A 16,645-nucleotide genomic window follows, 5' to 3' on the forward strand; every position below is an offset into this window, starting at 1 on the left:
CAGTTCACGGAGTTGCAAAGAGTCAGACACGCTAAGAGACTGAACGATGACCATGTTATATATGAAAGTTGTTGAGAGAGTAAATCTTGAGTTCTCATCACAAGAAAAATTATTTTCCTATTTCTTTAATTTGTTTAATCTATACAAGATAACGGATGTTCACTAAACTTATTGTGATAATCATTTCACAATGTATGTAAGCCAAATCATTATGCTGCATACCTTCAATTTATACAGTTCTGTATGGTCAATTATATCTCAAAAAAACTGGTATAAATAAATAAATACAATTAAGGTAAGCAAATTCAACCAACTTAAATCAAGAGTAAAAATGAAAAAAGAGAAAGATCACTCAAGTTAGTAACAGATTATTCTTCTCAAAAAGCAGACACACAGCAAAATGAACCACAAAGATAATTGGCAAACAGCTTCAAAAGGATGATTTCACACCTTTAAAAAGATGATTACATACCTAGATTTTCTCGAAGGAGCCAAGTAAGTACAGAATCTCTGTAGGGAATAAAATCAGTTTTCTTCTTCTTCTTACTCTATTAAACAGAAAGAAATGGCCTTAGCCTTTCTTAGCATTGTTAGATAGGAATAATTCAGATGGAAGGCAAACCAGACTAAAATTTCCAAGTAAACTAAATTACAGTGGGGTGCCATCACTGTTGAAATTTAACACTCACAGCTTCAGTTCTTCACAAAACCCAAAGCTCATTCAATAAATAATTATTTATTATATTTTATTCTGAAAAATTTACAGTATTCACAGCAGTTTGGAGACTACCCTAATGAACTACCATATATCCATCACGCAGCTCTGACCATTATCAATATTTCACCAATCACATTTCAATTTCACTCAGTCTTCCCTACATTTTTTTCTTTCTGAACCGTTCTGGAGGAAACTACAGACCCTATGCCCTTTTACCCCTAAACACTTCAGCAGATAAGGACATTCTCTTACACAGCCACAGTTCAATGACCAAAGTTAGGAAATTTAACACCAATATAACACTATTATCTAATATCCTGTCATTTATAGCTTGTGTCATTTATAGCTGGCTCTAAAGCAAATCCACATTTCACCTAAAAATACTTCAGGTACATATCTCTAACAGAGAAAGACTTAACAAAAAAGAAAAAAGTAACTATAAGACCACTCTCACACTTAACAAAATTAACAATGATTTTTTTAATATCATCTAATAGCAAACCTCAAATAATAATTTTTACTTTTACAGAGGGGCAAATATGAATCTTGTGCATTCCAGGTTGGATGTGTAGGAGCAACTCATTTAATAAATTTATCTGGTCAACCACCAAATCATCAAGGTGGTTACTGCATAACTCATAACTCTTACATTGTAAAACATACTAGGTTTCTTTAAAAGGAAATTATGTCAAAAATAAATCTGACCATTAGAATTAGGAGTCAAAGTGAAAAGGTCTAAGAAAGCAATGCAATTTGCAGATCACGAGATTTAGAGAGACTGCAAGATAAAGTTTCTATATTTATAAAAAGTTTCCTTGTACTGCTCTCTCCATGGCCCATCTCATTATCACAGGATAAAGCAAAAGACACCAACGCAAAACCAGTGCTGAGATGAAGGAAATTATACTCTCTGAAAGTAAAACACAATGCAAATGCTTTGGCTACTCCAACATCTGCTGGCTGACTACTGTGTGGTGATAATTAAAGACGTTACTAAGGGGAAAGCCAGGTTTCACTGATAGGCATCTCCCCGGTAACAGCAGTTTAATAATCTATTCCTAGCATAATCTGAGGTCATATTAAATTAACGATGACCTCAGTTCAGTTCAGTCACTAAGTCGTGTCTGTTTGTGACCCCATGGACTGAAGGACCCCAGGCTTCCCTGTCCATCACCAATTCCTGGAGCTTGCTCAAACTCGTGTCCATTGAGTCAGTGATGCCATCCAACCATCTCATTCTCTGTCATTCCCTTCTCCTCCTGCCTTCAATCCTTCCCAGCATCAGGGTCTTTTCCAATGAGTCCATTCTTCACATCAGGTGCCCAAAGTACTAGAGCTTCAGCATCAGTCCCTCCAATGAATATTCAGGACTGATTTCCTTTAGGATTGACTATTTTGATATCCTTGCAGTCCAAGGGACTCGCAAGAGTCTTCTCCAACACCACAGTTCAAAAGCATCAATTCTTTGGCACTCAGCTTTCTTTATAGTCCAACTCTCACATTCATAAATGACTAGTGGGAAAACCATAGCTTTGACTAGATGGACCTTTGTCAGCAAAGCAACGTCTCTGCTTTTTAATATGCTTTCTAGGTTTGTCATAGCTTTTCTTCCAAGGAGCAAACGTCTTTTAATTTCATGGCTGCAGTCACCATCTGCAGTGATATTCGAGCCCAAGAAAATAAAGTCTGTCACTGTTTCCATTGTTTCCCCATTTATTTGCCATGAGGTGATGGGACCAGATGCCATGATCTTCGTTTTTTGAATGTTTAGTTTTAAGCCAGCTTTTTCACTCTCCTCTTTCACTTTCATCAAGAGGCTCCTTCAGTTCCTCTTCACTTTCTGCCATAAGGGTGGTGCACCTGCATATCTGAGGTTATTGAGCATGATCTAATTCTTGCTAAATCCTGGGTATTCAGAAAAACAGTACTAAGTAGCTGACTTCTGATTTGTTGGAAGGAAAAGAAGTAGGCAAGTTGGTACTTGAATTCCATCTCATCAAACATGTCCCCTACATCTTGAGATGGCTGAATAGCATCACCAACTCAATGGACATGAACCTGAGCAAACTCCCAGAGATAGTGAAGGACAGGTGGAAGCCTGGCATGCTGCAGTCAATGGGGTTGCAAAGAGTCAGGCTGTCATCTTAGTGACTGAACAACATCTCATCCAGCTCCACCCACAGACACATTCACCTATGAGGACATCATTTCCCACAGCAGGTTGTATTTCTAAGTTACACAGACCTTTAGGGAGAATTAATCCTCTCGGTCATTCATAGCTGAGTGGGACTTTCATTCCACATGAAATTCTTGGGGCCTGAAACCTCAGTTTATCCTCTCCGTTCCCCACTGCATCTAAACACTTCACTTTGCCTATCCTTAGTACTGAAAATGCTGCAAGATTTAAAGTATGCCAATTACAATGACTGCCAACAGAACTGTAAAAATAAGTAAGCAGTGTCAGATTCTAAAATGTTCCATATTCATCTCTGTCAATTAGGCTAAACTAAGAAGGAGTAGCTAAATGAAGAAGTATAAATAGCACTTCAATCTTTTCCATTTAAAAATATCCCAGAACTTTAGCCATTTCTTCTCTGCTCGCTCGCATACAAATTAATCTCCTGTTCTCACATCCACAATTTTTTAAAAAAATAAGTGTTTCAGCCACTACATAACAAGCTTTACTTAGATCACTAACCTCACTAAAAAATACTATTTAAGTATGGATGGAAATAATCCTGTTTCTCTTCCCATTGAAAATAACGATATATCTTAATTAAACAAAAATCATGCTTGTTATATAAAAATTAACATTTATTTCTGACCTGTTACAGTTTATGACACAGACACAGAGTACTAAACTGGGTTTTATAAAACAGATTATAAAAGATCATTTGCAAAATTTTGTGACATAGATCAGTGAGGGAAATCATGGAAAAAATACTTTGTAAACTTTTCCTCTGGTTGATACAGATGTAAACAGATGATCAAATGGACAGGACAAGTTAGAATAATCACTAAATTTTAAGTTTTCATTGTTCCAGGACCTAGATTAGACATTGGAAGAATATCCACACATGCATTATATCAAACAGCAGAGAGATGTTTTAGTCTCAGGCAGCCCTGTCCAATGAACAGAACAAAACAAAAAGCAAAAACCCAGAAAACCAGCACTTTTTAAAATATTTTTATAGAACTAGAGAATATGCAAATCTATATATTTAAAAATATTTCAAAGCAGACACTGCCTCTCTCCCCCATGATACTCGTGATTCAGATCAAACTGTTAAGTGCCCTATTATTTATGCAAAAGAGTATTAATAAATTTTAGAATATCTCTATAGAAATATGAGGAAAAGAAAAATCTATTGTATCTGGATTAATAAGAATGCAATGTTTTCTGGAAACATTTAACAGTTAAAAACAGTTAGAAATTTAATTTGATCTTAGAGCCTTCACTTTATGTATAACCAAAGAATAAGAAAAAAATTTAATAATGTAAATAATTCATGACTCTTCATGGTATAAAACCTATATGGCAGTCACCTATATGCCTCCTACTGCTAAGTCACTTCAGTCGTGTCCAACTCTATGCGACCCCATAGATGGCAGCCCACCAGGCTCCCCAGTCCCTGGGATTCTCCAGGCAAGAACACTGGAGTGGGTTGCCATTTCCTTCTCCAATGCATGAAAGTGAAGTCACTCAGTCGTGTCCAATTCTTAGCGACCCCATGGACTGCAGCCTATCAGGCTCCTCCATCCATGGGATTTTCCAGGCAAGAGTACTGGAGTGGGGTGCCACTGCCTTCTCCGATATGCCTCCTAAGAGTAATAAAATACAATTTTTATGGGCACCATTCTAAAACATAGCTGGCTTCTTGAAATGATAGCTACATTTTTCTTAAACCTCTTTGTATTGGTGTGCTGTCTCATGATTCACAGTCACCCTAAATAGCAATTCTAAATTCCAGAGCTAGAAAACAAATATAATGCTTCTTGAAGTTTCCATTCCTACTTATGCCTCCAAGCATCCTGCTGAGGATTTAAAATCAGCAACTGATTATACGGCTAGATCATTTCTACCAAGCCCCACCATACCTTGCTGGTGCAATTATCCTATAGGGAAAAGCATTTAAAAGAGAATGAGAACACAGGATAAGCCTCCAAACAGAAAATATTTTAAGTCATTAAAAAAATTTTTTTAAGTTGTAAATTGAATATCACTTCTCAGAGACAAGCAAGAAAACATTTAATCCTTTTTAGAGATTCAAATGAGGTACTAGAGCATAAAGTAACCAGCACTTCTTTAGCTTCTAACCTAAATAACGAACCCCTTATACAAAAATTGTTTCAACTATTTTTGTATATGGGGCTTCGTTTTAATTCTAAGAAATAAGAAAAAATAAAACTATTTAAAAAATAGTTTATTGGGCCACAAATCAACAGCGTTTGCCAAGGAAAATTGCTCAAAATACCCCAAAATGTACAGTGTCCTATTTAGAAAAGATCACATAGAAAATAATATGCAATAAATATACTTGCTCTTACAGGAGCTACTAAATAAGGCTCAAGCAGTCAAACTTTAGATCTTTGCAAAGACCTAGTTTAATTCTAGCCTTTACAGATCTACATTTACTTTCATTCGCCTTAATCGCCTTTATTTTTAGTACAAAGTCAAAGTGTGCCATACCTACTATCTTATCTGAAAAGCTCTAAAAAGAGAAAGACATTATATAAAAGGAAAAAAGATAATACCCTTTATGAGCAATCATAAAATATTAGTCAAGAACATTTGCTGAGTAGACAAACTTTCCCTTACAATGAAGTGTAACACTTACCACCTCTGCCAAGGCTGAAATGACTTTACCCAGAGTTGTAAGAGACTTATTAATATTTGCTCCTTCCTGAAATCAAGAAAAATGAAAATGAAATCTGTAGTAGAAAGTTATCATCCCAAGAGTACAAAATTAAAAGCACAATTGAAAAAAATAAACAGACTTCATTTAACCTTGAAAAAAATATATATATATAAAAGAATTATGATAAAGAACTATTGCCACATCATACATGATAACATAAAATATAGCTAGCCATATGCTAGCATTGTTTTTTATTTATGACCACAAGTTCTAAAAACCTTCTTTAACCCTCAATTTTTTCTCCTCTCCACTTGTTGACAGGCCAAGACCACATGCCTAACTCACAGTCCTCAATTATCATTATGATGTCTGTGCTTGAAAAACAGATGCACCTTCTTCCCACAACTCACTGATGTGCAATTTCTCCTCTTGTTAAGCAAATCTCTAGAAAAGACCATGCTTGTTCTCACATCTGGATTTGTGTATCGTTTTCTAATTATTGTCCCTTACTTCCATCTAACCAAATTCTAACCATTCCTCAAAATACAATTCAATTTTCACCTTGACTACGAAGTCCTCCTTAACTATTATCATGTAACATATCTTGCACTGAAGTTACAAGTCACGAAGTCCTCCTTAACTATTATCATGTAACATATCTTGCACTGAAGTTACAAGTCAGAAGTCGGAAAATTTCTTGTGTCAGTGGTTTTGTGGGCCGCTTAGCCTCTGCTGCAACTTCTCAACCCTATCATTATAGCACGAAAGCAGCCACAGACATGAATAGATGCAGCTGTGTCCCAAGGAAATTTTATCTATGAAAACAGACAGTGGGCTAGATTTGTCCTACTGGCCATAGCTTGCTAACCTGTGTCATAGAGCATTTATTGACTAGGCTATTTACTTGGTAAAATAAATACCTTTAATCGAGTCCCTTTGGCACCAGTTGAATCAGCTCGTTCACTTCCTGCTAGATCCACCAAGCTGATTTTACTGACCTGGTAAAGAACATTGAGGCAATTAAAAAATAAGCAAGGGAGAAGCAGAAAACATTTAGAGGTAAGAAATTAAAAGATTAAGGCATAGAGAACACTAAAAAGGTTAATTAGGCCTCATATGTGGCACAGGAAGACAAATATATGGCAGTCAATTTAAACAGCATGCAAAAAAAGTTCACAGCAATTATCTTGGTTTAAAAGAATTTCAGAATAAACACATCTTAAAATGCTATGTCATAAAAATACATAAAACTCATTAACCCATTAAGTGACATATTAAAAACAAAGCTTTAGCAACTAAAATTCTCATACTGTTGATGGGAATGCAAAATGATATGATCGCTTTTGAAAGCAGTTTGGCAGAGTCTTAAGAATCTGCACAAAAACTGACTGTAAGACTCAACCAACCTACTAGTTATTTACCAAGAAAAACAAAAAACAAGCACACACACAAAGACTTTTATGTACACAAATGTTTATGGCATCTTCATTTGTAATGATAAAAAAACTGGAAACAATTTAATGCCCATCAACAGATGAATTAATGAGCAAACTGTGAGATATCTACACAACGGAATACTAATCAGTCATGGAAATGAGTGAACTATTGATACATACAACAACACGGATGAATCTCAAAACCATTATACTACGTTGAAAGAAGCCAGGCTGAAAATAATACATACCATATGATTCTATTTATATAAAACTCTGGAAAGTGTAAACTAATCTATAGTGACAAAAACCCAATCAGAGATGGCCTGAGGATGAGAGTGGAAGAGATTACAAAGGAGCATGAGGCAACCCTTTAGGATAACAGAAATTCTCATGATCTGAACTGTGGTACCAGTTTCACAGGTGTACAGTAGCCCCCTCCTTATATCTCATTTCACTTCCCATGGTTTCAGTTACCCACGGTCAACTATGTGAAAGTCGCTCACTCGTGTCCGACTCTTTGCTACCCCATGGATTATATAGTCCATGGAATTCTCCAGATCAGAACACTGGAGTGGGTAGCCTTTCCCTTCTTCAGGGGATCTTCCCAACCCAGGGATTGAACCCAGGTCCTCCTTATTGCAGGCAGATTCTTATTGTGGCAGATGAGCCACAAGGGAAGTGCAAGAATACTAGAGTAGGTAGGTAGCCTATCCCTTCTCTAGTGGATCTTTGGTGAGTATTAAATGGAAAATTCCAAAAACAAACAATTCATAGGTTTTAAGTTGTGTGTCATTTTAAGTAGCATGAAGAAATCTCACTCCATCCCCCGGGATGCAACCACCCCTTTATCCAGCGTATCCCACTAATCAGTACCTTAGTAGCCATCTCAGTTACCAGATTAGCTCTTGGGGTATCACAGCTCTGGTGTCCAAGTGACCCTTATTTTAATAATGGTCCCAAAACACAAAAGCAGTAATACTGATAATTCAGGTATGCCAAAAAGAAGCCTTTGACATATAAATACAGAGCTTCTCTTAAGTGTATGCTGAGGTTGCTACTATCTACGGTAGCAATAAATCTTCTATTCATGAAATTGTAAAGAGGGAAAAAGAAATTCCTGTTAATTTTCACTGCTGAACTTCAGGCTGCAAAAGTTATGCCCACACTGTGTGATAACTGCTTTGTTAAGAAGGAAAAGGCACTAGGCTTGTACAAAAAGATATTTTGAGAGTGAGAAAGACAACATTTACATATCAATATACAGTATACTGTTATAATTGTCCTATTTTTATTATTGCTATTGTTAATCTCTTAATGTCCCTAATTTATAAATTAAACTTTACAACAGGTATACATGTATGAGAAAAAAACAATATATATTAGGGTTTTGATACTATCTGCAGTTGCTGGCATCCACTGAGGGTCGTGGAAAGTATCCCTTGCAGATGGGGGGAGGGAGGCTTACTATATATATATATTTGATCCAGTTTTATACTCCAAATATGTGTGGTTTATTGTACTTCAATAATACCTCAATAAAGTTGTTTTTTTAAAAATGCTTCAGGAAAGTATCCAAAATGGATTGTCAAGGAAGCTACGATTATGGGGTTAATATCATTACTGTTGTAGAGCTGACATCATGGAAGAAAAGAAAAAAATGCTTTCACACAGGATGTTCCTTGGTGCCATTCAGAAAAATACTACTAAATTACATTAATACAGAACCTCTGGCTAAGCAGTGTCAAGCTATTTGATTACTTATGTAAAGAGTATATTTTTAAAAAATAATCTTCAGCTAAAAACAAACAAGTCATCAAGTAAAAGGTGATTTTAGTTTTTAATGATATTGACTTCACAAAGTTCTCAGGCAAGATCTTTCATAAGAGCCAGTATAATAACTAACTTCAGATTTAAAAATCCAGCTGCATGCTACTTAGGAAAGTAGGCAGAATAGAAGTCAACGTAAGTTTATTATTAATAGTAATGCCAATAAAATTAACATTTATTAAATGGCTATGCTGTGCCAGGCATTAGATATATGCACTTAACCTACATTAATACTTACTCCTCCTTACCAATTCTATGAAGTTAGAGAAACTGAGGCGCAAAGAGTTTAAGTGACTTGCCCAACATAACACTGCTGAAAAATGGAAGAACCAAGATCCAAAGCAAGCAATTTAATTCCAATTTACTATATTTAGCCAACCACTATAGAAAATGAGAAATTAACAAGCACAGGCATTTGAAGAACACCAAAAATGTAGTATAGTTATTTTTATCCCCAAAAATTAAACATATCTTGTTTGCTTAAACAGTTTAATTCCACAGTAATATTATCAGAGCTCAAAAAAGTAAAATACATATACCAAAGATGTTAGTAAGGTAATTGAGAGGTTCTAATCAAGAAACAAAGGAAGGATTTTCTTCCCTACAGAACTGCTTAACCCTCTTGCATGGAGCAGTTTTTGAGACTCAAGTAAGTGTCTTGGTTTGTTTCTTATTTTCTACCTTGCAATTTCACTTAAAAACCCACACTCAGAACTGGTAGAGAGTGGAATATAAATGACAAGCATAAAGTATAAGATACCCTCCATTAAGTAAAAGGGCACTTTCCTCCCTTCCACAAAATCCAAAGGTAGCAGGAGGGGCTTACGAAAACCTCCATTCCACACAACTCAAGCCCAGACACTGATGTTCTCCTACCTTCTCAGTGGAAAGGTTGGTCTCAGTATCATGTTTCTTCTGGGTGAAGACAATGGTAAACACAGCGTGGGAACGGCTACTTGTTTCATTCATGTTGGTAGCTGCCACTGTCCTAAAAAATATAAAGGTGATCACATGATAATGGAATCCTTAGATGAATGTTAAAATGACAGCAGCCTCCAAATTATAAGCATAACAATCACAAGCAATAGTTTTAAACTTCTTCATGTTACAAGACTGCCTGCCACTTCCACAAAACTGCTCTGAATACATTTAGTGATCCTATCAAGCTACCTCCAACTTCAAAGGTACCCCATCAGAATGATTTTTCATACTCCAGCTCTACCTTTAGAAAGCACCAAGGTATCTGATTTTTATTGTTCATTAAGTGCTCAATTATTCCAGAAATCAATTACTACCATAGGCATGTGATGACCAACATTTTACCATGACTTGATCAAAACCTAACAACAGAACTTAACCAAAGTTCTAATGTGGTTCAGTAGTGTGCTTTCTGGATAAGAACACCTAATATGCTGAGACCACTGCTTTTCCAGCACAGCCAAAGGATCAGAGCACTCCACGGTAAAAGCAACTTCCACAGCTATAAACATGGTTTCAAACCCTTAACCAGGAACCAAGGGATTCAAAATGTACCAAAAACCTCGATCATGAGTCTGTTTCCTCCCATACCTGGCTTTGTTCCCAGCGTCCATGAGGTCAGCAATGTCTGTGTAGGAAGTGACTGCCAACTTTGACAGGTCCTCCACGTAAGGGCCAAGAAGGGGATGTTCACGCACACGCAGATGACCCTTGTTTTTGGGGTTCAGCAAGTCTCGTACTCTTTCACAGTAAATTTCCATGTAGCTCACCTAGGAATATGTTCATTTTTGCATCTTTTATTAAAAGCTCTACAATTCGTGATCAGTAGCCTTTACAATGTGAAATGCCATAGTTCCAGTCCCTTTTATTCTCTTACCAGTAGCACAGATATAACTGAGTACTGGTGGTAAAGGATCTTCCCAACTCAGGGATCAAACCTATGTCTCTTACATCTCCTGCCCTGGCAGGCAGATTCTTTACTACTAGTACCACTTGCAAAGCCCTTTTGGTAATCAGTTATTAGGGCTTCCCGGGTGGCTCAGTGGTAAAGAATCCGCCTGCCAATGCAGGAGACGCAGGTTTGATCCCTGGGTCGGGAAGATCCCCTGGAGAAGGAAATGGCAACCCACTTCAATATTCTTGCCTGGGAGATCCCAGGAACAGAGGAGACTGGTGGGCTACATATAGTTCATGGGGTCACAAAAGAGTCAGACACAACTTAGTGACTAAACAACAACAAATCAGTTATTCACGGGGCTGTTTTTCTAATGTATGATGTCAATAACTGAGGATTACAATTACTTCAAAAGCCTGAAAATAAGATTTCTAGTAGTGTTAAAACTTAGTCAAAAAGATAGCCTGGAAAGAAAATTTCCAGCCAAAAGAAATGTAAGTGACAAAGCACTGAGGTAGAAATGTTCCTGGTGTGTTCCAGAAACGGCTGAAGCAGAGTGAACAAGGGAGAGAAACAGGAGAGGGGGTAGGGGTCCCACCAATGTAAAGAAAAACAAAATATCAACCAGGGATCCACCCTATGCTCTAAAAAGGCCTGTGAATTCTGTATAATATGAAAGAAAATGACATCCTCTTCTACTACCTATAAGTTCGAAAATTTAATCATATTGTCATGTTCCCTACCCTTTGAATTTAAACTATACCATAAGCCACAGATTTTTGAACAAAGATTTAATTGCAACATTCTTCATATTAACCATAACTTTAGAAATAGCCTCAAAGTACAGAAGTGGGGAAATAGTTAAGTGATCTATAGCTCTGTCATAATTTGGAACTATTTAAAGGTAGCATTTGAGGGAATGGAGCACTGAGGACTGTTTTTAATCCACAGCTATACACACCTCTACAGAGTAAGACATTTCTTCGTTACAGTTGTCATTGATTTTCTCAAACAGCTCTTCACATAACTGTAGGAGTAGAACGAAAGGCATAAGTCAGAACTTACCCATGAGTGCTAAAGGAATGAGCAAGATTTTTTTTCTCTTTTTCAAAATGTTAATGGCATCAACATCAAGGGTAAATGCTTTGAATGAAATAAAAGGAAAGTCTGGAATATTCAGCTAATCTCTATTTTGGAATATTCCTCTCAGCTAATCTCTATTTCCCCTCAACAATATCACCTCAGCATTCCCTTAGAAAGAAAGCCACATTTAGGTGAAGAGAACTGTCTCTTCTATCGTTATGTCATTGATTTCGCTTCATGGGAATTCAACTCCTCATATCATACTAGAATTAACTGTGACTCTACCATGAGCATTATAACTGTAGAAGTAAAACTACTATTAAACTAATTTCCACACTTATTTATCATGATATATAAATTTTATTATATGTTATCAGTTACTATATATATTGTAAATTTATACATACACACATACATGTATAGGGAAAACACACACTATTTGAAGGAAGTAAATGAAGGTATTTTCAAGAAGAGTTTTGACTCTATAATTTCTCCCCTTTACCTCTGCCTTAAGATTCCAACCCCTGTTATGAGAGGCCAGTCCATTACACAGTCACATTTCTGGTGGAATACATTAATTTTTCTAGATCAGGAAAATTATAAAATTTTAATCTCCCTATCCTTTAATTTACTTAAAATATGTGATGCTTTAAATAAGAATAATTAATAAAAATCCACTGAATTTTCATGTGCCAAATGCTTCGTATTAAAGCAGTCAACATACCTTTGAAAAATGAGCTATATGTTCATGATTCTCTAGAAGTTCAAATAGAACTTAAAATGTAAGTGTCAGTTGCTAGAACTTAATCTTTTTAAAAATTCATGCTTTGGCATTAAAATATTCCAAAATTTTATCAGGAAAAGAGATGCATATGTAACCATGCAAGAATTACATTAACAAACAAACAAAAGAGAAGGAGAAACTAAGTGTGGTAATGGGATAAAATAAATGACTCATATTACTTGCTATAATCTACAAATGATTATTTTACTGCTGAAAAAGTTACTACAGAGAAGTAAAAGCAAAGACTCCAGAACTACCCTGCCTCTTCGTGGATCCTACATCTGCCACGCACATGTGCAGGTGACACGCTCTCTCCATGCCTCAGTTCTCTCATCTGTAAATGAGGGAAACAAGGGCACTGACCTCTCAGGGTCACATGAAGAGGATTAGATGAGCTAAGAATCGTAAAGAACCTAGACCTATGCCTGGCACGTGATGAGTGCTCATAATGTTTTCTCTAACTAGTATAATTATTACCATTACTATACATAAAGGACAATTCCCAAACATATGCCTTAATTCAGACATATACTTTTTACAGAAAAAAGTATGCTAGTATCTTCAATTTTTTCTGAAAATGGCCTAATCTTTTTTTAATAATTTCAATTATATAGCTGAATTCAAAAGTATAAATCCTATTAATCCTTTCAAAAAAAAGTAGCTATTTCTCCTTATGTATTTTATTTTCAGAATACAGCAATGGCCATGCTAGGCCTACAGTAAAAGGACATATTAAAATTAATTCAAAATATCACTAATAAAAGCAAACCATGTTCCTGTTATTAGCAAAAGAAGTTCCTTCTAAATATACCTATGTAACAACTTTTTTCAGTTCCCAAACAAAATACAAAATCAAGATTAACTGCTCTTAAAAAAAAATCTCAGACTGTTCAAAGTTTAAGTGATAGAATTAATTTAATAACATAAAAGAGAAGGCAATCAAAAAAAAAAAATCATATTCCTAAGAAGTGATCTGGGTGCTAATAATGTTAAGAAACATCAACTGGGGAAAAATATCAGGCCAACAACACTCACTAAGTGTTCCTAGGATTCGGAACAGAACGTGGCACCTACCATCACGTTTAAAAGAAGCTGATAACACTGTTCAAAAGATAAAGTAACATGATACTGGATATAAAGACAGACTCTGAATACATATCAGTCTTTTCCATCAGGCTGTGAGCTCCTCTGAAGGAAAGGGGCAGGTGATTTACCTTTGTGCCCTGCATACGATAGTCCCTGAGTAAATTTTTGCTAAATAAAAACTGTTAAAGTAATTAAGGACTAAGAGTAATAATGAACAGAAGTTTTTTGTTGCTGTGTTTTTTACCTGCGGAATGATGCCAGCCTGGCTTTCTTCTTGTTTACCCATCATTGTATAAGACTTTCCAGCACCAGTCTGCCCATAGGCAAAAATACAGACATTATATCCCTCAAAGGCATGTAAGAGCATTTCCTTTCCAATATCATTGTATACACGGTTTTGAGATGCAAAACAGGGATCTTCGGGCTGTAAAGATTAAAAGGAAAAATAAATGGCATTCATTCATACTTTTTCCTATGATTATTAATTACTTCTATAATAAACAAGTGTTTCAAATCAGAATAGTGCCCCCTTATATATAGTTTATTTTTCTCATTAAACACACACACACAGGTACTATTAGACATTCAGGCCACCCATACATAAAAATATTTACATGAAATTATCTGACATGATTATATTTCATTTTCCATAACCCTGAAAGTGTCACTCTTCCATTCATAGGGAGCTCCAAGAAAATTTTCTTAAATGGGAAATGTGACTAGAAAATCAAAGATCAAGTCCACATATAAAAAGACTTCTTTGGGGACTTCCCTGGCAGTCTAGTAGTTAAGACTGTGTTCCCAATGCAGCGGAACATGGCTTTGATCCCTGCTTGGGAAAGAGCCCATATGCCAAATACAACAAGTTGCAACAAATGCATCCCACATGCAACAACAAATTCTTTGAACTCGCTCCAGGTAATGCCATTATTTCTCAATAAACACAGCTTTTGGAGAATGTTTTCCAGTCCCTTTCACTGACTCTTCCCTTGGCAATTAGGCTTTGCAGTAGTTTAAAACATCTCCTACTCTAATGCAAAACAGGAAAACAACAACAACAACAACAAAAATGTGTAATAGAGATGCAGAAGCAAACTCTAGGAACAATCACTAGAAGCCAGAAAGATTTGGGGTCCTGTAATAAGTAAGGGCACACTGCAAAAGGTCCTACTCTTCATTTGCCTAGATGTTGGTAATCTCTGCTTTCCCTGTAGACCTGCAGGCTCCTTCAAACCATTTAAAACCCACAATGTTCTACTACACTGCACCATGGGTACACTCACCGAGGTGTGAGACCAGTAGGAGTAGTCAAAGCTGAAAGACTTTGGAGCTTCCTTTGGGTTCTTTGGGTTAATAATACCTGCAGGAGGAAAATGTTTTGATTTTATAAGTCACTCAATTAAATGTTAGTTCAACATGATATTATGCAGTAAGCTCAAAACATATAATCAGTAAACTCATACAACTGAATCTCAGTAGAACAACTGAAAAACAAAATCAATCAAATTTTTAATAGATAGGGTCTATATATAGAACGCAAAAAAAAAAAAAATCAGACCAACAACATTTACAAGATGTCACGAGGATTTACAAGAGAGCTTGGTATATAATAGGTATTCAGTAAATATTCTGTGACTGAATCTAGGTAAGTTCGAAGAAAAAAAATCTGGAAATGGGCCATGGGACCATTTCAAGGTACTTCATTAAGGCTTGAAATATATCAACACATTAAAAATAAAATATAGAAAAATTACTGAATTAATCCAACCACTTCTTGAAACAAACTCTTTTTAAAGATCTTATTATCTACTTAAGAGAAGCATTTAGTAAGGAAGCATTCATTGGAAGGATAGTTTTATTTCTGAAACCCACTGTTTACATCAAAAGTGATTTCTTGGGTAGTTAATCCAGTGACATACTTCAGGGACTAGACTGAATACTGAGGCTTGGCCTTCCTTCTTCCTTCACATACACAAAGCTTTACTACCTCATATTTCACATGGAATAGAATCTTTGTAATATGTGGCCATGAAGTTGCCTCAAAGACCAGGCATCTCAACCAATCCACTTCTCTAAGGCAGGGCCATATCCCAAGCTATCAGTGAGATCAGGATTAAAAAATAAATCTGTCCCCCGGGCAGCTGCTGCTTGGGACACAAATAGCAACAGTTGCTACGGTGCTTAGTTCTCTCTCACTGGATTCCACAGGGTATGGCCACACTTATGTTCCAACCTCAAATGCTGACAGAGGATTAATAAGGCTCACAGCACATAATCATGTGACAAGGAGACATGGTTCTAGAAAGAACATCTCCCCCACACACAAATGGTAATCTAAGCAAAGAAGTATGTTTCTAAACAAAAGGCCCTACCTGCAAGATTTAAATAGCAGCCAATGTTCATGGAACACTTAATCTGGCTGTAAGTACTTTCTATGCACAAACCTATTTAATCCTCCCAATCACTTAATAAGGCAGAGGTTTTATTACCTCCATTTTATAAAGAAACCATAAAGAAATGGCAACCCACTCCAGTATTCCTGCCCGGAGAATCCCATGGACAGAGGAGCCTGGTGGGCTACAGTCCACGGGGTCACAGAGTCGGACACGACTGAGCGACTTCACAATTGACAAAAATCACAAAGAGGTTAAGGAAAACCCAAGGCCACAGGGCTAGCTAGCGGCAATTCAGGATGTGAATCTGGGAAGTCCAGCTCCTGAGCCCAGACACCCACCACTCAAATACTCCGCACATGCAGCGATCACCAAGGGAAACACAGTAAGGCCCTTCTACACATGTGGTTCTGCATGTGCATGGGCAGGCACACTTGTGGCCACCTCAGACCCAGACTGTATGGGCACTTCAGAACTCTCCTCATCCATATGAGGCAAGGAGCTACGAGAGTTACAGTTCCTGAAAGACCACACAGAAACTCCACCAAGAAAACGGAAATCAGCATCATACTTGGTGAACCAGAGT

At 36.6% G+C, this 16,645-nt stretch overlaps 1 protein-coding gene across 1 annotated transcript in view; it reads right to left on the reverse strand.

Annotated features, from left to right (window-relative positions):
* KIF1B (kinesin family member 1B) overlaps positions 1 to 16,645 on the reverse strand; it is a 189,576-nt gene that overhangs the window by 137,676 nt on the left and 35,255 nt on the right. Inside the window, exons 3-11 of the mRNA XM_052653410.1 lie at positions 14,950 to 15,026; positions 13,911 to 14,090; positions 11,675 to 11,740; positions 10,410 to 10,588; positions 9,717 to 9,828; positions 6,498 to 6,575; positions 5,557 to 5,622; positions 4,817 to 4,834; positions 473 to 548 (exon numbers count right to left, since the gene is read on the reverse strand). Of these exons, the coding sequence (XP_052509370.1) occupies positions 473 to 548; positions 4,817 to 4,834; positions 5,557 to 5,622; positions 6,498 to 6,575; positions 9,717 to 9,828; positions 10,410 to 10,588; positions 11,675 to 11,740; positions 13,911 to 14,090; positions 14,950 to 15,026 (852 nt within the window). The remainder of the gene's footprint in view (positions 1 to 472; positions 549 to 4,816; positions 4,835 to 5,556; positions 5,623 to 6,497; positions 6,576 to 9,716; positions 9,829 to 10,409; positions 10,589 to 11,674; positions 11,741 to 13,910; positions 14,091 to 14,949; positions 15,027 to 16,645) is intronic.

This window comes from Budorcas taxicolor, chromosome 16 (genome assembly GCF_023091745.1).
Source record: "Budorcas taxicolor isolate Tak-1 chromosome 16, Takin1.1, whole genome shotgun sequence".
NCBI lineage: Eukaryota > Metazoa > Chordata > Mammalia > Artiodactyla > Bovidae > Budorcas > Budorcas taxicolor.